This window comes from Salmo trutta, chromosome 39 (assembly GCF_901001165.1).
Source record: "Salmo trutta chromosome 39, fSalTru1.1, whole genome shotgun sequence".
Classification (NCBI taxonomy): domain Eukaryota; kingdom Metazoa; phylum Chordata; class Actinopteri; order Salmoniformes; family Salmonidae; genus Salmo; species Salmo trutta.
The window spans coordinates 21,234,483-21,250,193 of record NC_042995.1 but is presented as its reverse complement, the minus strand read 5'-3'; the positions used below and the strand labels follow the sequence as shown (position 1 = coordinate 21,250,193).

The 15,711-nt window shown below is 45.2% G+C and overlaps 1 protein-coding gene across 5 annotated transcripts in view; it reads right to left on the bottom strand.

The window, feature by feature from the left end:
- Nucleotides 1-15,711, bottom strand: part of itsn1 (intersectin 1 (SH3 domain protein)) — a 64,491-nt gene that overhangs the window by 24,526 nt on the left and 24,254 nt on the right. For all 5 annotated transcript variants that reach the window (XM_029740900.1, XM_029740903.1, XM_029740902.1 and 2 more), the window contains 10 exons: nt 15,487-15,562; nt 13,590-13,702; nt 13,430-13,493; nt 10,480-10,617; nt 10,043-10,155; nt 9,347-9,609; nt 8,780-8,929; nt 8,531-8,671; nt 5,398-5,485; nt 4,366-4,505 (listed from right to left, as the gene is read on the bottom strand). In XM_029740900.1, the coding sequence (XP_029596760.1) occupies nt 4,366-4,505; nt 5,398-5,485; nt 8,531-8,671; nt 8,780-8,929; nt 9,347-9,609; nt 10,043-10,155; nt 10,480-10,617; nt 13,430-13,493; nt 13,590-13,702; nt 15,487-15,562 (1,286 nt within the window). The remainder of the gene's footprint in view (nt 1-4,365; nt 4,506-5,397; nt 5,486-8,530; nt 8,672-8,779; nt 8,930-9,346; nt 9,610-10,042; nt 10,156-10,479; nt 10,618-13,429; nt 13,494-13,589; nt 13,703-15,486; nt 15,563-15,711) is intronic.

Genomic DNA, 15,711 nt, shown 5'->3' with positions numbered 1-15,711 from the left:
ACCAAATCACAAAGAACATTCATGGTTCTGGGAGAAATCTGAGCCAAACTATGATTCTCAAAAGCACACAGATTGATATGGAGATCAGTCAAAATAGTTGAATGGGAAATTCACAAGGATCATAGGTAGGGGTAATTCAAACCCATCGTCTCTAAAAGGGTTAAGAAAGTCTTAATATACAGTCTGAGCAGGGAATTAAGTTCTGAGGACTTGATTTTCCTGAATGAATTACTATCAATATCATTAATCAGTCTTAGATTAGATGAAAATGCAATTTAAACGATATATTCATTGAGCAGAGGAATAATCTTATGTCCATATCTGATAACGAGGAATAGATACATTAACACTAAGGCCACACTAGCTTGAGAACATTTGGTCCTGACCACTACTATGGCCCATTTGGACAGAGTGACTGCTGGGTAAATGTAGTCCAGCGTTAGAGGGCACACCGCACACACACCACAGCCCTCAGTTAACCAGTCTCATAGATTGAGATTGTGTTGAACCATGCATTGTGAAACACCATGCAACCAAAAGGCTTCACCCCCATATGTTTAGTTGGCGTGTCATCAACACATGGAGCTGGAGAGAGTGAGGTACGTTCAGGAAAGCGATATTGGTTTAGTACTTGGTTAAAATGGTGAGAGATGCACGACTGACTGAGCAACTGTGAAGATTTCTTTAAATAGTGTCTCACAATAACAATTTGAGGATCATTTTCATATCGCCTCAATCTACTGATAAATGACATTACCCTGTTCATTAGCCTGTTCTATATTTCTTTACTGTACCAAGTCTTCAATCAGCCTATGTCTGCATGGATTTGGTCTCCCAAAATAGTAGGCCGTACACTGCAGTTCACTATTAAATAAATACATCACTAACACTAGTGGTCACTCACCCAGTAGAAGGAGTGTACAGCCGCAAAGCGTCGGTTCGAGTGTGCTGTTTTTAATCTTGTCCTCCTGCCATGTAATTTAACAAAGACATTTCATTTCTTTCCAATAAGACAGAGTGCCTTACGAGTCTTTTGAGAAATGTTTTTGTGCTTTCTACAGATGTTAACTAACGCAACAAACGTATGTCTTAAAGTTTTTGGGGATACTAAATAGTTAAATGTTGCCCTCTCACCGTAACCAAAACTACAAAGCCTGACAACTTAAAGCTCAAGTGCTCAAGGAGCTGAAAAATATAAAAATGGTAGTATACGCTTGCATACTACCTAGTGTGACCCAATTGACTTTGGTCTTGGCAATGTATACTAAATAGTATGCTATTGTTTTTATTGGGGCCTAGACTACAGGGTTGAGGAGGCAATGAGAGAGATATACTCCAGCACCACCCAGAAGACAGATAAAGGAGGGAAGCGGCTGGCTTTTATTAACTCGCTGCAGGGCTACCGAGGCTAAAGCTAAAGACGCTCAAGCGGAAGGGCAGCATGGCTTGCTTTGACCAGCCCTTCAAAGGAAGCAGAGGAGTGGTAAGGGGGTTGGGGTGGGGGAGCGCGGGGGGAAGGGCGTGGAGGAAGAGGAGGAGGAGGAGGGGGAGGCAGTAGGGACACCTGCAGGTAGACGTCTATACGCTGCAAACAGGCCAGGAGGGCCGAGAGACAGTCCAGCAGCATCTGGTCCACCGAGCCCCCCTCGGACTGAAAAGAGACACACAGGGACCCCAAGGTCAAGGGTCAGATAGAACAGCAGCAGTGCCACTGAGGTCAACAACAAGGTTGTGTTCATTAGGCACCAAACAGAAAGAAACAGACTGAAAAAGGGAGGGACTACCTGCCCAATAAGGAAAGCACATGTTTGTTTTCCATTGCGTTGTCCTTAATGAACACGATCCAGGTATACATCCAGATCAGACTCAACCCCTAGCCCTGACCTGGCGCCTTGAGTTAGGTGGCCCAACAGCCCCATGTGGCTGTGTCCGACGTCAAACCATAGCAACCCACATACAGCTTAACCATTTCTGATTCCCCAGGTTGAGCCCACAGGATGTTGTGGGGAAGAGGGCCACACTGCTCGGAAACAGCACAGCCTACCACAGGCACAGACACAGGGTGAGCCTAATATACCCATCACATTACTGAGCCCAGCTGAGCAGAACCGTACTGCACTAGGCCTGGTTACACATCCACCATAGTTGCTGGAACCGTGTTTTGAAAAGGGCAATGTGAAATTGAGCCAGCCCAGTACAGTTCCGGTTGGCCCTGTAGTGTGACATGGGTCTAACTTTCTTCATCAGTTAGTGAGGCAGCTTCCTTCTTTACCATTGGGTTTCAAATCTGCTTAGTAACAGCACACAGTTATTCTGATTGGTTATTATTCTCCAGAGGGGTGCACTACTCTAGAGTGTCCTGCGGCGGGCAGCAGTGCTGGTGAGTGGACTACCTGTCGCCCCCTCTGCTCCTCCAGCAGCAGCTCCAGACGGAGGCCCTCTATCCGGGCAGTATGGCCCTGATAGAACGCAGCCAGAGACTGGACGGACAGGCGAGGGCGTGGGCAGAGGTCAGAGGGCACGGGGAAAAGGTCAGCCAAGCCACACGGACCAGACGGGGGTGTCAGGGTGGATGGCGGGCGGGGCGACAGAGTGAGCAACAGTCAGATACAGTGAGAGAACAACAGTGTAAACCCCCACGTTTCCCCCTAGGTACGGACCTAGGATCAGCTCCCCTTCCCCAAATCCAAAACTGACCCAAGATCAGTGTCTACAGGCAATTTCACCCTACTCCACTACAGTGCACTCCGCATGTAGTGATCACATTCACACATGGCAAATGGATCACTATAACATTTATATGACCGCATTCACTATAAGCGGAATGCACTGTGCTGTATATCTGAAACGCTGGGGGCCTGATGTGGTACGTGGAGCAATTCAAGTTTTGGTTGTACAGGACTAAAGTACTGAGATCACATTGAAATTAAAAAAGGGGATCATCAGACACATCATCAAGCCCTCTGACAGTCTTGGTGCCCCAACACACACACACACACACACACACAAAAGAGATGCATAGGTATCGTTAGGCAGAAAGAAAGTTCTGGAAGTCAGTGTTTTAAAGTTGTCCACTATCAACTGTTAAACTGAGCACATGGGGCAAATCCTATCTTCCATTTATTAAGTCAGATTTTCATTTGGTCTCTTATTCAAATCAATGCATGGTGAAAATTCGACTTATGTGGTAGCTGGATTCGCCCCTATGAGAAGAACTGTAGCCAGTTGTCGGTCACTTCTTGTCTGTGCTCTGTGGGATAGGTCTATCCTCTGGGAACAGGAGACAGGGACAGGGCACTCTAACCCTGTTCCTGGACAGCTACCATCCTGTAGGTTTTAACTCCAACCCTAATCTAGAGCACCAGCTTCTAATAATTAGCTGGTTGATAAGCTGAATCAGGCTAGTCACAACTGGGGTTAGAGCGAAAACCTACAGGAGGATAGCTCTCCAGGAACAGGGTTGGAGAGACCAGGGCCGGGTTTCCCGATAGCGATGGAACTTAAGCTTCCATATGTTTCAACGAGGCATCGTTCCTATAAAAAAAAAAAATGGCTGAAGGTGTCACATGCTTTTCCCAAAACACCACGCACAGAGAATGTTCATAAGTGCGTCGTTGGAGCACGTGTCGATACTGATAGATTCGAAAGAAAGTCAGCGCTGCTCTCGGATCAGCTTTCTCCTTTCAAATCTTATTTTAGCATTAGAATTATTCCACAATACTGACAACAGATCTGCACCTAGAGAGATATCATCACCTATACGGCTGCAAATATTGAGGCTGTTTATTCTAATGTCAACCCTATCATAATGCACTAAATCACAGATTTAGTACATCATTGCGCACATGTCACACAGCATGAAATATATTGAGACAAATTATAGACATTAGCATTGCAAAATATAACTTCTTGATTGAACATGAAATTGATTTCAATAGCTTATGATTGAAATATAGGCAGTCATCTCGGTGTTCATACAAAGCATTTTTTCCCCTTCGCTTGTTTGTAACAATTGAAAAAAACGGACAACTTTCTATTTATAGTCGACTTCCTTCTGAAGTTAGCTGCGGTCACAGAGTGACAGATCAACATCTTGATTCCATGTGCACTGGAGATATTCTTTGTATAAAGTGACGCAGAAGGGTACAAAAAGCATCTCACAATGCACTGTGCTGTTCTATGAGTGGTCTGGGGCAGTCGGTAAATAACGAGCGTTTTTCAAGTAAAACTTTAATGGCAATGGTTTTGAGAAACAGGTCAGAGATTTAACGATGCTCCTACGAAGGTTCTAACGATGAACTTAGCCTTAAAAAGCGGGCCCTGGTCTGTAACCTAGGAAAAGGAGTGGTTAGTGAGTAGTAGTACCGTGAGCTGGGTGTTGAAGGCGTCTATCTCCAGCAGCTTGGAGCGGGTCTCTCTCTCCACGGTGTCTAGCTGTTCTCTCAGCTGCTGCCGACTAGACTCCTTGACCTCCACTGCCTTCTGCAGCGACGACAGGGAGTCTCCTGGACAAGGACGGGGTTGTATTTATTAGTGCCCAGCGTAGCAATTTTTTTGCAGCAGAAAACTAAAACAAGCATTTCTTATTGGACAAGTTCGGCTAGCCCCTCCCCGTTTGGCCCGTTCATTTTGAGCCTAGTGAATATGAGCCAGAGAGCAAGCGCCGTATTGGTTATTATAAACCGGGTGGTTCGAGCCCTGAATGCTGATTGGCTGAAAGCCGTGGTATATCAGACCGTTCTAATTCCGTTGGTAACCAGTTTATAATAGCAATAAGGCACCTAGGGGGTTTGTGGTAGGTGGCCTATATACACACACACACACACCACAGCTAATGGCTGTATCCAGGCACTCCGCACTGCGTTGTGCATAAGGACTTAGCTGTGGTATATTCGCCATAGACCACATCTCCTCTGGTCTTATTGCTTAAGTATAGTAGGGCAGTCAGTCTTTCCCTTAGTTTTGTTTGCATGTGGGGTACAAAGGCCCCTCAGGCAACAGATTGACAATTAAAACTAATAGGCCAGATTATTTGATGTGGCGCTAGGTGGGGGGGCACTTCCACACCTATACTATAGTAGGGGAAACACTGTGGTACAGGCTATAAGGCAGTCCAATGTGGCCAACCCATGCACAGTATGATAGCATAGCTAGGACTAACTAGCAATCAGGCTAAAGCTAACTACTCATTTATGACAAGTACATGGGGGAAAAAAACAATGCATTTACGTGGGAATTATTGTGTGGCCTTAGCAGAGAATTCACAAGCAATCTATAACAGCAAAGCATATAGTACAGCACACGGTCAGAGTCCCAAAGGGCACCCTATTCCCTATATAGTGCACTACTTTGACCAGGGATCTAGAAGATGTGCGGAGGTGAGGAAGCAGTACTTACTGTGCAGGCTGTTCTGTTGAACCTGTTTGAGTTGTTCGTTTAGACACTGTTTGTCAGGGATCAGCCTGCCGAGCCACTGCTGAGAGTCCTGGGGGAGACAAACAAAGCAACGGCAAGTCTTAAGGAAACTGCATCTGTGAATGTTTAAACGTTAAAATTAATTTGGGATCCTTAACGTTAAGAAAAATCCCTAACAGAAAAAAAAATGTTTTTTCGTCCCACCACACTTAATTAAAATCTCAGTGCAGTTATCAAAAAACATACTATTTTATGGGTTATAGTCGATAGGCTATAAAGGCCTGGGAAAGTTGTGTAATTCAAATAAAACCAGAGAGGAAGAGGCAAACTTCAGGCTACTTCGGTGAATTTGCAAGATAAGACATTGCGAGATGCAGATTACAAAAACATATGAGCGCGTTTCTGCCTGCCCCACCTCTCCATCTCTCTCTCTCGTGCTGGCCTGCCTGCTATGTCTGTTTGCTAATGATCAGATCAAACTTTATGTGTCACATCCCTAATCTGTATAGGGTTTGGCTGGAGGATATGCACCTGAGGCTGCAGCATAATGTGTGTGTGTCAGGGTGGGGCCGGACATTCGACTGGCAGCATTTTAAATTAACTGACATTTGAGAAATTTACCGGAACCATATGCATTGGGTGCGTACCATGATTAGAGCGTCCACCCACCGCGTTCAATATGACAGAAATCACAATATGATTTACCATAATCTAAATAAGAGAACATGCAATGGCGTGCATTCTTTTTACCGACGAAGTTCGATGCAAACTTAAAATAACTGCCACATTTACTTTTCCTGAGCCAACAAGATGACAAACGAACAGCAAGTCACTAGTCTATACAAATCCAATATCCCACATAGTAGAAAAGTTGACTTATTCTATTGGTCAGCGTGTCGTTCTGTGAAAGAAAAAGCCTATTCCAAAACAGACTCTGGAACAGTTGTGGGACGATAGTGTTTTCAGAAAGTATTCAGACCCCTTGACTTTTCAACATATTACAGCCATATTCTAAAATTGATTGAAAAGAGTTTCAAAATGTTTGCTAATTTATAACAAATAAAAAATATCACATTTACATAAGTATTCAGACCCTTTACTCAGTACTTTGTTGAAGCACCATTGGCAGTGATTACAGCATCGAGTCTTCTAGGGTATAACGCTACAAGCTTGGCAAACCTGTATTTGGGGAGTTTCTCCCATTCTTCTCTGCAGATCCTCTCAAGCTCTGTCAGGTTGGATTGGGAGCGTTGCTGCGCAGCTATAGAGGTCTCTCCTGAGATGCTCAATCGGGTTCAAGTCCAGGCTCTGGCTGGGCCACTCAAGGACATTTAGAGACTGGCTGTGTGCTTAGTGTTGTTGTCCTGTTGGAAGGTGAACCTTCACCCCAGACTGAGGTCCAGAGCGCTCTGGAGCAGGTTTTCATCACAGATGTCTTTGTAGTTTGCTCTGTTCATCTTTGCCTCGATCCTGACTAGTCTCCCAGTCCCTGCTGCTGAAAAACATCTCCACAGCATGATGCTGCCACCATCATGCTTCACCCTAGGGATGGTGCCAAGTTTCCTCCAGACGTGACGCTTTGCATTCAGGCCAAAGAGCAATTTTGGTTTCATTAGGCCAGAGAATCTTGTTTCTCATGGTCTGAGAGTCTTTAGGTGCCTTTCGGCAGACTCCGAGCAGGTTGTCATGTGCCTTTTACTGAGGAATGGCTTCCCCAGATCTTTGCCTGAGGAACCCTTCTCCAGATCTGTGCCTCGACACAATCATGCCTCGGAGCTTTACAGACAATTCCTTCGACCTCATGGCTTGATTTTTGCTCTGACATGCACTGTCAACTGTTGGACCTTATATAGACAGGTGTGTGCCTTTCCAAATCATGTCCAATCAATTGAATTTACCACAGGTGAACTCCAATCAAGTTGTAGAAAGATCTCAAGGATGATCAATTGAAACAGGATGCACCTGAGCTCAATTTCGAGTCTCATAGGAAAGGGTCTGAATAATTATGCAAATAAGGTATTTCTGGTTTTGATTTTTTTATAAGATTTGCTAACATTTCTAAAATCCTGTTTTTGCTTTGTCATTATGGGGTATTGTGGGTAGATTGCTGAGATGTTTTATTTATTTAATCAATTTTAGAATACGGCTGCAACGTAACAAAATGTGGAAAAAGTCAAGGGGCCTGAATACTTTCCGAAGGCACTGTATGCACCAGTCAATTTTTTTAAACTATTTTCTACAGCGTAGAATAATAGTGAAGACATCAAAAATATGAAATAACACATATGGAATCATGTAGTAACCAAAAAAAGTGTTAAAGAAATCAAAATATATTTTAGATTCTTCAAAGTAGCCACCCTATGCCTTGACAGCTTTGCACACTTACTGGGACAGTGAATCATTTCCTCTTCTTTTGGCTCTAGAATAATTTATGGTGTCATTTTGGAGTCCCTTTTATTTGAAATAAGAACAAAATATGTTTCTAAACACTTCTACATTAATGTGGATGCGACCATACACTATGGATAATCCTGAATGAACCATGAATAATGATGAGTGAAAAAGTTATACGCCTAAATATCATACCCCACCAAAAATGCTAACCTCCCCTGTTATTGTAATGGTGAAGGATAGCATGTCTAAGGGGTATGATATTTGTGCGTCTGTAACTTTCTCACTTATCATTATTCACGATTATCTGTAATCATGGTAGCATCCACATTAATGTAAAAGTATTTAGAAACATATTCTGTTCTTATTTACAATAAAAGTGACTAAATGTACACAACATTACACACAATTTCTATTGGGCACAAAATAACCTGAAACGCAACCAAAACAAACAGAAAATGCATGCAACAAATTTGTAGTCACAAGCTTGATGTAGTCATTGCGTGCTATGAATATGGGACCAATTACTTAACTTTTGACTACTTTAATATACATACAAGTGAATTTGTCCCCACAATTAAAGTTGACAGTCTGCACTTTAACCTCAGTCATTGTTTGATTTCAAATCCAAACTTTTGGAGTATAGAGCCAAAAGAACAAACAATGCTTCACTGTCCCAATAATTATGGAGGGACTGTATGTGTTACACAGGGTGTGTACGTACCTGCAGCTGCTGTTGGAGGTGGGTGATCTCAGCGATGCGGACCTCGCGGGTCTTGTTGGTGCTCTCGATCTCATGCCGCTGAGCAGACAGGCGGAAGCGGATGTCCTGCAGCTTGCCCTCCAGCTGGCTCTTCTTGTCGTTCTGGGGAGGGAGTGTGAAACTAATTATCATACCTTACTGTCTTTTCTTCCAAAGAACAAAGTAAAGACAGTTATGTTGGTGTGTGTGTGTGTGTGTGTGTGTCTCTACCAGTGCCTCTAGCTCTAACTCCAGGTTCTTCTTGCGGGCTTTGAGCAGGACAATGTTCTCCTGCTCTCGGTTTCTCTGGGTCAGCAGCTCCTGCCGGCGGTTCCTCTCCCACTCTAACTGACGCTGGCGCTCCAGCTCCCGCTTCGCCGCCTAGCCCGAAGAAACAGAGGGAATGTTATACTGTATACGTAGAAATAGTGCAGAGCCAGCAGTGGTCGAATGGTAACACTTCCAGATCTATGCACATATTCAACTTCCTGCCAGAGACCTGGGTTCAACCCGCGTTTACACCCTTTTCTCTACACCCGTCTCCCCCTCTGTCATTGAAGCGATACAATAAGGAGAGTGAATTTACCAATCTTAAAAAGACAACGTAATAGAATGGTTAATACACACACTGCATTGGTTCCTGTGTTCTTCACTTTCCCCTTACATCTCCTTCCTTAAACCTCGTTCTCATCTCCCACTCCACCTCTCCAGCCCCCTCTCTTTATCTATCCTCACTGTCCTGCTTACCTCTCTTTTCCTTCTCTATCCTCCTTACTCTTTTCCACCTCCTCTCCTCACCTCTCTCCTCTCGATCTCCTTCCGTCTTTCCTCCTCCCGCTGCCTCTCCATCTCCCTCTGCTTCTCCAGCTGCTTCTCCAGCTCCTGCTGCCGCCTCCTTTCCTGCTCGAGCCGCTCTCGCTCCTTCCTCTCCTGCTCCTCTCGCTCCAGCGCCGCCAGACGCTCCTGCTCCTTGCGCTGCAGCTCAAGCAGGGCCTGTCGACGCTTCTCCAGCTCCAGGTTGCCCCGCTCAAAGTTCTCCCGCTTCCTGTCCTCGAAAGTCACTTTGGGGGGGGAGAGAGAGAGAGATAGAGGGGTCAGAGAGAGAGAGAAATGGAGAGAGAAGTGGGGGACCTATTTTGCCCTGTTGCCTAATTTTCAGTGGCATTTCTTGGAAAACTGGGGCGATTTTTATATACACCTGTTTATATTTATAAAGGAGCGTTTTGCTGTGTGTTTAAAGGGATTGGTACATACATTTTTGGACTTTAAAATACACAATACATAGCCATAGATTCGAGAAGAGCATAACTAAAATGCTTGTGAGCTTAGTTCAACTGTCACACCGCACCCGAACCCAAAATATGAGCTCGTTTTGCTCCATTGTTCGTTAACAACGTAATTGTAAACAAACACTGCAAGGCTTCAGATCTATCACTTCGATCCCATGGACGGTCAGTCACCCATAGCTCTGTCTATGATTTTAAGAGTGGTTACGTTTCTCCAGCTTCTGTTTCTCGCTCTCCTGCTCCTCTTCGGCCTCCTCTTGGACCCGCTGGTCAGTGGAGTGCAGGCTGGTGACAGACACCCCGCTACCACTACGCACCCTCCTGGAGACGGACAACATCAGACCACAGTCAGAGCAGCTCACTAACCTACAGCACCTCACATAGGTCACGGATGAGCAGGACCAGGGGTTTTTCCTGACCGTGTAACTTGACCAGGAAAAACTCCTAATGGAATCAATATAGACTGATTGATTGATAGTTAAAACAATAGGAGCCAGCTTTTCCGGGGAAGGGAAAAAAACCTGGCCGTGGTGAAGGGCAATAAGATCAATAAAGCATCTTTAGACAAGACTGGTAGCTCTACCTCTGTCTGCAGAGCATTGATAAGGGGCATTGCTAGACAGCAGAGGGGGAAGTGGATTGTACCTAAAAGTGGGGGGGATGAAGTCTGGGGGCAGGATAGGGGGCAGGGGCAGGCCGGACATGGCCATGTCAATCAGGTGCATGGCCAGGATGAACTCCTCGGCCGTCAGCTTGCCGTCCTGGTCGATGTCCGACAGGTTCCTATAGAGAAACAGGGAGAGGGGGAGAGGGAGAGAGAGAAAGACGTGGCGTGTTACCACCAGCAATGCATTTCCTGCCCTGCGACTAGCAGAGTGGAGGAAGGTAAAACACAAGTGCCGTTTAGGAGCACCCTGACGGCACCCAGACAACAACTGATCCGAGACCAGTTTTGCGTTTCACCCTCCTAAACAATCAAATCAAAGTTTGTCATGTGCGCCGAATACAACAGGTGTAGACCTTACAGTGAAATGCTTAATTACAGGCTAGAGCCTGTACTGCGAAAAAAAGGTAAGTGTGTGTGTGTAGGTAGGTAAGTAAAGAAATAAAACAGTAAAAAGACATTTGAAAAATAAGAGTCGCAAGGCTACATACAGACACCGGTTAGTCAGGCTGATTGAGGTAGTATGTACATGTAGATATGGTTAAAGTGACTAGGTATATATGCTGAAAAGAGAGTAGCAGTATCGTAAAAAGAGGGATTGGCAGGTGGTGGGACACAATGCAGATAGCCCGGTTAGCCAATGTGCAGTGAGCACTGGTTGGTCGGCCCAATTGAGGTAGTATGTACATGAACGTATAGTTAAAGTGACTATGCCTATATGATAAACAGAGAGTAGCAGCAGCGTAAAATAGGGGTTGGAGGGGGGGCACACAATGGTCTTATGGCTTGGGGGTAAAAACTGTTGAGAAGCCTTTTTGTCCTAGACTTGGCACTCCGGTACCGCTTGCCATGCGGTAGAAGAGAGAACAGTCTATGACTGGGGTGGCTGGGATCTTTGACAATTTTTAGGGCCTTCCTCTGACACCGCCTGGTGTAGAGGTCCTGGATGGCAGGCAGCTTTGCCCCAGTGATGTACTGGGCCTTACTCACTACCCTCTGAAGTGCCTTGCGGTTGGAGGCCGAGCAATTGCCATACCAGGCAGTGATGCAACCGGTCAGGATGCTCTCGATGTTGCAGCTGTAGAACCTTTTGAGGATCTCAGGACCCATGCCAAATCTTTTTAGTTTCCTGAGGGGGAATAGGCTTTGTCGTGCCCTCTTCACGACTGTCTTGGTGTGTTTGGACCATTCTAGTTTGTTGTTGATGTGGACACCAAGGAACTTGAAGCTCTCAACCTGCTCCACTACAGCCCCATCGATGAGAATGGGGGCGTGCTCGGTGCTCCTTTTCCTGTAGTCCACAATCATCTACTTAGTCTGGGTTACATTGAGGGACAGGTTGTTATTCTGGCACCATCCGGCCAGGTCTCTGACTGCCTCCCTATATGCTATCTCGTTGTTGTTGGTGATCAGGCCTACCACTGTTGTGTCATCAGCAAACTTAATGGTGTTGGAGTCGTGCCTGGCCATGCAGTCGTGGGTGAACAGGGAGTACAGGAGGGGACTGAGCATGCACCCCTGTGAGCTCCAGTGATGAGGATCAGCGTGGCAGATGTGTTGCTACCTACCCTCACCACCTGGGGGCGGCCCGTCAGGAAGTCCAGGATCCAATTGCAGAGGGAGGTGTTTAGTCCCAGGTTCCTTAGCTTAGTGATGAGCTTTGAGGGTACTCTGGTGTTGAACGCTGAGCTGTTGTCAATGAATAGCATTCTCACACGGGTGTTCCTTTTGTCCAGGTGGGAAAGAGCAGTGTTGAGTGCAATAGAGATTGCATCATCTATGGATCTGTTTGGGCGGTATGCAAATTTGAGTGGGTCTAGGGTTTCTGGGATAATGGTGTTGATGTGAGCCATTACCAGCCTTTCAAAGCACTTCATGGCTACGGACGTGAGTGCTACGGGTCTGTAGTCATTTAGGCAGGTTGCCTTTGTGTTCTTGGGCACAGGGACTATGGTGGTCTGCTTGAAACATGTTGGTATTACAGACTCAATCAGGGACATGTTGAAAATGTCAGTGAAGATGCATGCCAGTTGGTCAGCACGTGCCCGGAGCACACATCCTGGTAATCCGTCTGGCCCCGCAGCCTTGTGTATGTTGACCTGTTTAAAGGTCTTACTCACGTCGGCTATGGAGAGCGTGATCACACAGTCGTCCGGAACAGCTGATGCGCTCATGCATGCCTCAGTGTTGCTTGCCTCGAAGCGAGCATAGAAGTGATTTAGCTCGTCTGGTAGGCTCGTGTCACTGGGCAGCTCGCGGCTGTGCTTCCCTTTGTAGTCTGTAATAGTTTGCAAGCCCTGCCACATCCGACGAGTGTCGGAGCCGGTGTAGTATGATTCAATCTTAGCCCTGTATTGACGCTTTGCCTGCTTGATGGTTCGTCGCAGGGCATAGCAGGATTTCTTGTAAGCTTCCGGGTTAGAGTCCCGCACCTTGAAAGTGGCAGCTCTACCCTTTAGTTCAGTGCGAATGTTGCCTGTAATCCATGGCTTCTGGTTGGGGTATGTACGTCACTGTGGGGACGACGTCCTCAATGCACTTATTGATAAAGCCAGTGACTGATGTGGTGTATTCCTCAATGTCATCGGAAGAATCCCGGAACATGTTCCAGTCTGTGATAGCAAAACAGTCCTGTAGTTTAGCATCTGCTTCATCTGACCACTTTTTTATAGACCGAGTCACTGGTGCTTCCTGCTTTAATTTTTGCTTGTAAGCAAGAACCAGGAGGATAGAGTTGTGGTCAGATTTAACAACAACTGATATATGATTAGTTTTGCCATCTGATGGTTAAGCTGATCCTAGATCTGTGCCTAAAAGTAACTTCTACCCAGAGTCAGCGGAGAGAAGCAGTAGTCAGAAAACAGCAATGTGTGAACATATAGGAATTAGTGGCCAAGTGTCTTAAGTATTGGCCCTGCTCCCATCTCTTACCATATGGACGCCAGCGAGGTCTGGGGCAAGCTGGACTGCATCAAGATGGTTCTTGCTTGGGGTCCTGAAAGACAAGGATAAAAACCATGAGCTCTTTTGAGAAACCGCTGATGTGGACTGGACAAACCGCAGCGTGTATTGTTGACAGACAAGGTCTTACCGGTGAGGTGGCCGCTCATCATCTTGTCGTGGCTGTTGAAGAGCTGCCGATACTTTAGCCGGGACGAGCTAGGAACAGCCCAGTCAGTGGGAGGCTGGGGGGGCACAGGGGCGCTAAGATGGAGAGGGGGGGAACAATATCTTATTAAAAGCGTATTTTTAAACAGACTTTTTGATGATGCCTCACATCTGCTTGTATCTATTCGTTGTTTTTTTATAGTAGTGTTGTGTTTTCTGTTCTGTGTTTTTGCTGTGCTGTCTGTGTCGGAGCCAGTTGGAAAATGCCTGTAAGACGAAGACAAATTTCCATTATAAACCTTTACACTCGTACCCGGATACGGGTTGAAAATGGCAGATTTGGACACTGATAAGCGCTTAAATTGGAACACAGTGGCTGTACAGTAACATGCTATACATGACGTCAGAGCTCAGACTCTACGCATCACAGCACTGTATGGGTTTTGACTGACAGACGACTGAACTTGAGCCGCACAAGATAAGAAGTTGCCCCACATCCCTAACACTAATTGGGCAACTTTTGCAAAATGTTTTTTTTTTTGTCTGAGTGAGGGAAATGCTGGAAATTAGGAAGACTTGATGTATTTAGAAAGATGAGATGTTGAGGATTATAAGAAATAGCGCTTTGATGTCATACAAGCAAGCCAAACACCTGTGAGTCCAAATGTGTGCTTCACATTTCCATAACATAAAATTCATGTAATATACAGTGTCAACGTTTATGATCACTATGTTTAATGTACAGTTACAAGATGACATGGCTTTATACCCGAGTTGTTCTGAACGGAATGTCTACTGTGAATTCCCCCCCTCAAAACACATACCCAATTACACTCATGACTCCTTTCTATGCCCACCAAAATTACACAATCTGTTTCTCTGAATTGCCTTGTGAAAGCCTAACACTGTAAGATCTTACTTTATAACTTAGCTAGTCATGTTGGCAATAGAAAAAGCTTCCCAATGACACACAACTGACCCAGATTGCAATTTATAAATGGCCTGTTTTTGGATTGCGTAAACAACAGGAAATGTTTGATTGCGGGGACGCAGGGCTGTTCCAAACAAGTGTACTTGCTCTAGTTCCTCAACGGCACAACTAGGAGAGCAAAAAAAAAAAAAAAAAAGCACCTTATAGTTGAAGACTCTTCTTTGAGTCATAAAAGTGCGTTGACATAACTTAGGAACTGTGCACACTTTAGAGAGGTGTGTGACCACGTGGAGACACTTCTCACTCAAATCTTTAAATGTCTTATGTTGCACCTAGCCCACATTTAACAAGAATATTCTTATCATGTTACTGAATATATCCAGAATATTTTCACATTTTGTTACCAACAAATGCGGCGAAAAGTACAGTAGATGTAAAATGCACATAAAATCAACCGTTTAAATGTTTGGACTGAGTCTTGTTTGTGTCCTCAACTTTGGTTCAATAATTTTCCCATAATCTCCAAACGGTTCCCTTTCAATTGCTACCATGCTTATGTATATGATTTTCATATTTCTTCTGTAAGAAAGAAACATTTCATTTTATCCATATAGGCCAACTCCCACAAGTGTAAAGGGTTAACTTCCGGAAAAAAATTACAATAAACTTTTAAACTTGAACATGAAGTTATTTTTGTGTAACGTTAGAAAGCAAAGCGGTCTGGAGAGAAGAATTGCTCTTCTCCAACTGACAACGTGGGGCGTAGGCTGTGCTTTTTAACAGAGGGATCTCATCTCAAAGTGATGTGATGGCATTTTAATGAGCTAGCCTGTTGTGCGTTCAACAACAAAAAGACTTGGTGTCTAAGCACAAACACAGCGACATTTGTCCCTTTGAGTTTGGGCTCAGTGAGCAGGGGCCATTCTTCCAAGTGGGTGCCGTGACTCACCTAGAAGTCTCAAAAGACTGGCCCTGCATCTTGGCACCGGAGCGGTTGGAAGAAGAGCTTTTGTTGAGTGTGGTGGCTGAGACAGAGATGGAGAGAAAGAGACCGAGAGAGATGGGGTCACAAAACAGAATTTAAAACAAGGAGGTTAAGAAAGGATTAAATCAACAAAGTGGGATGCTCTGAAACGTTGCCAGAGAGCTTCACTGTCATTCACCAGAACTCCGC